At 45.3% G+C, this 1,295-nt stretch overlaps 1 protein-coding gene across 1 annotated transcript; it reads right to left on the minus strand.

Moving 5' to 3' along the window:
* Positions 1–254: 254 nt before the first annotated feature.
* On the minus strand, positions 255–590 carry PPTG_04870 (hypothetical protein; the record flags this gene model as incomplete). Its single annotated transcript, XM_008897206.1, has 1 exon — positions 255–590. One exon carries the CDS (start codon positions 588–590, stop codon positions 255–257), a length of 336 nt encoding a protein of 111 aa, XP_008895454.1.
* Positions 591–1,295: the final 705 nt, after the last annotated feature.

Genomic DNA, 1,295 nt, shown 5'->3' on the forward strand with positions numbered 1-1,295 from the left:
CGTTCACGAAAGGGTTATTACTGCAGCAAGTTTATTAATACTGTTTAAATATTGACGGATTGTGTAACCAAGGTTTTGGTAGGCTAATATTTGAGCTTAGTGTTTTGGTTGGCTACAGTGTTTAACGTAGAGGAGTGTAACGCAGACTGGGATGTGCGAAGAGAAACTAATATGCTGGACACCGATAGCTTCCTAGCGTAGACTTGATACACCTTGTCTATTGCAGCATCGCTTGTATATCCCGAGCCCACCAGTTAAGTAATTACATCCCAAATAGGTTTTCTTCTGGAATATGCAAATTTGTTTGCGCCTCGTTCAGCAGGCGTGAATTCCTTAGCCGCTTTCAATCCGCTGATACCGAACTGATACTCGTGCCACAGTTCGTACAGGTCCTTAGGCCTCTTGGAGAAACGAGCAACGGCAGGTCGCGCGCGAGATTGAGAGCTCGCAGGATCTGTGGCTGGCCGCAGCACTCCACTGGAAGGCAGAATTAGGCGAGTGGTTGGCTGCATGACCAGTCGCTTCAACATGGCATGAACCTTTTGTAGCTCTCGCAGCAATTCGCTTCGGGTTCGTTGAATCTCATTCATAGTCTCTATCATATATCGTCGACTTGATGTAATTTGAGCCTGTAGAGCAGCTAGTTCACGTTGATTACTGTGTCCACCAGAACTTCCAGTCACGGTTCGACGGGAAGACGAACTAATACTACCATTTTTGGCCCACCGTTTTGATTATTGTCGATAATTGCGAAGTTGAGATGCGAGCCATCACCCAACACATAAAATTCTTCTCTGTGATTTGGATTCAAATCTAAACTTCCACCATCATTTTATAAGCCCATAAAAAAACAGATTTGCAGGAAGCAGACAATAGTTAAAACTGGAATCCGGTGTCAACGCTGCCCACAATAACGTTTGTGCCAATGTCTTCGCAATTGGATCACCCATGACCTGCTTGATAGTAGACGCAATTTCATCGACGAGAAAACTTGGTGTAACACATCTCATTCCATCTTTTAGGGGGTAAAGCAAGGACCAGTAGGTCCAGCCAAGACTGCAGCTGTGTAGGCGTCTGGGTAGGGCTGCGTGTTGTCGATGTACGCATCAACCACGCCCTTACGAGTTCTCCACCTCCCTCGAAGATTCACAAAGTCCTTCGAAACACCACTACGAGCTGCATAAGTAGCGGCACAAAGCTATGAGTACCCAGCTTTCTAGTCTTCAGATTCTTAAATTCCGAATTTTGAAATGTTTCGCTTAAAACCGCCTCACACCACGATGTTGTTTTTTTTT

Source organism: Phytophthora parasitica (genome assembly GCF_000247585.1).
Source record: "Phytophthora parasitica INRA-310 unplaced genomic scaffold supercont2.5, whole genome shotgun sequence".
NCBI lineage: Eukaryota > Oomycota > Peronosporomycetes > Peronosporales > Peronosporaceae > Phytophthora > Phytophthora nicotianae.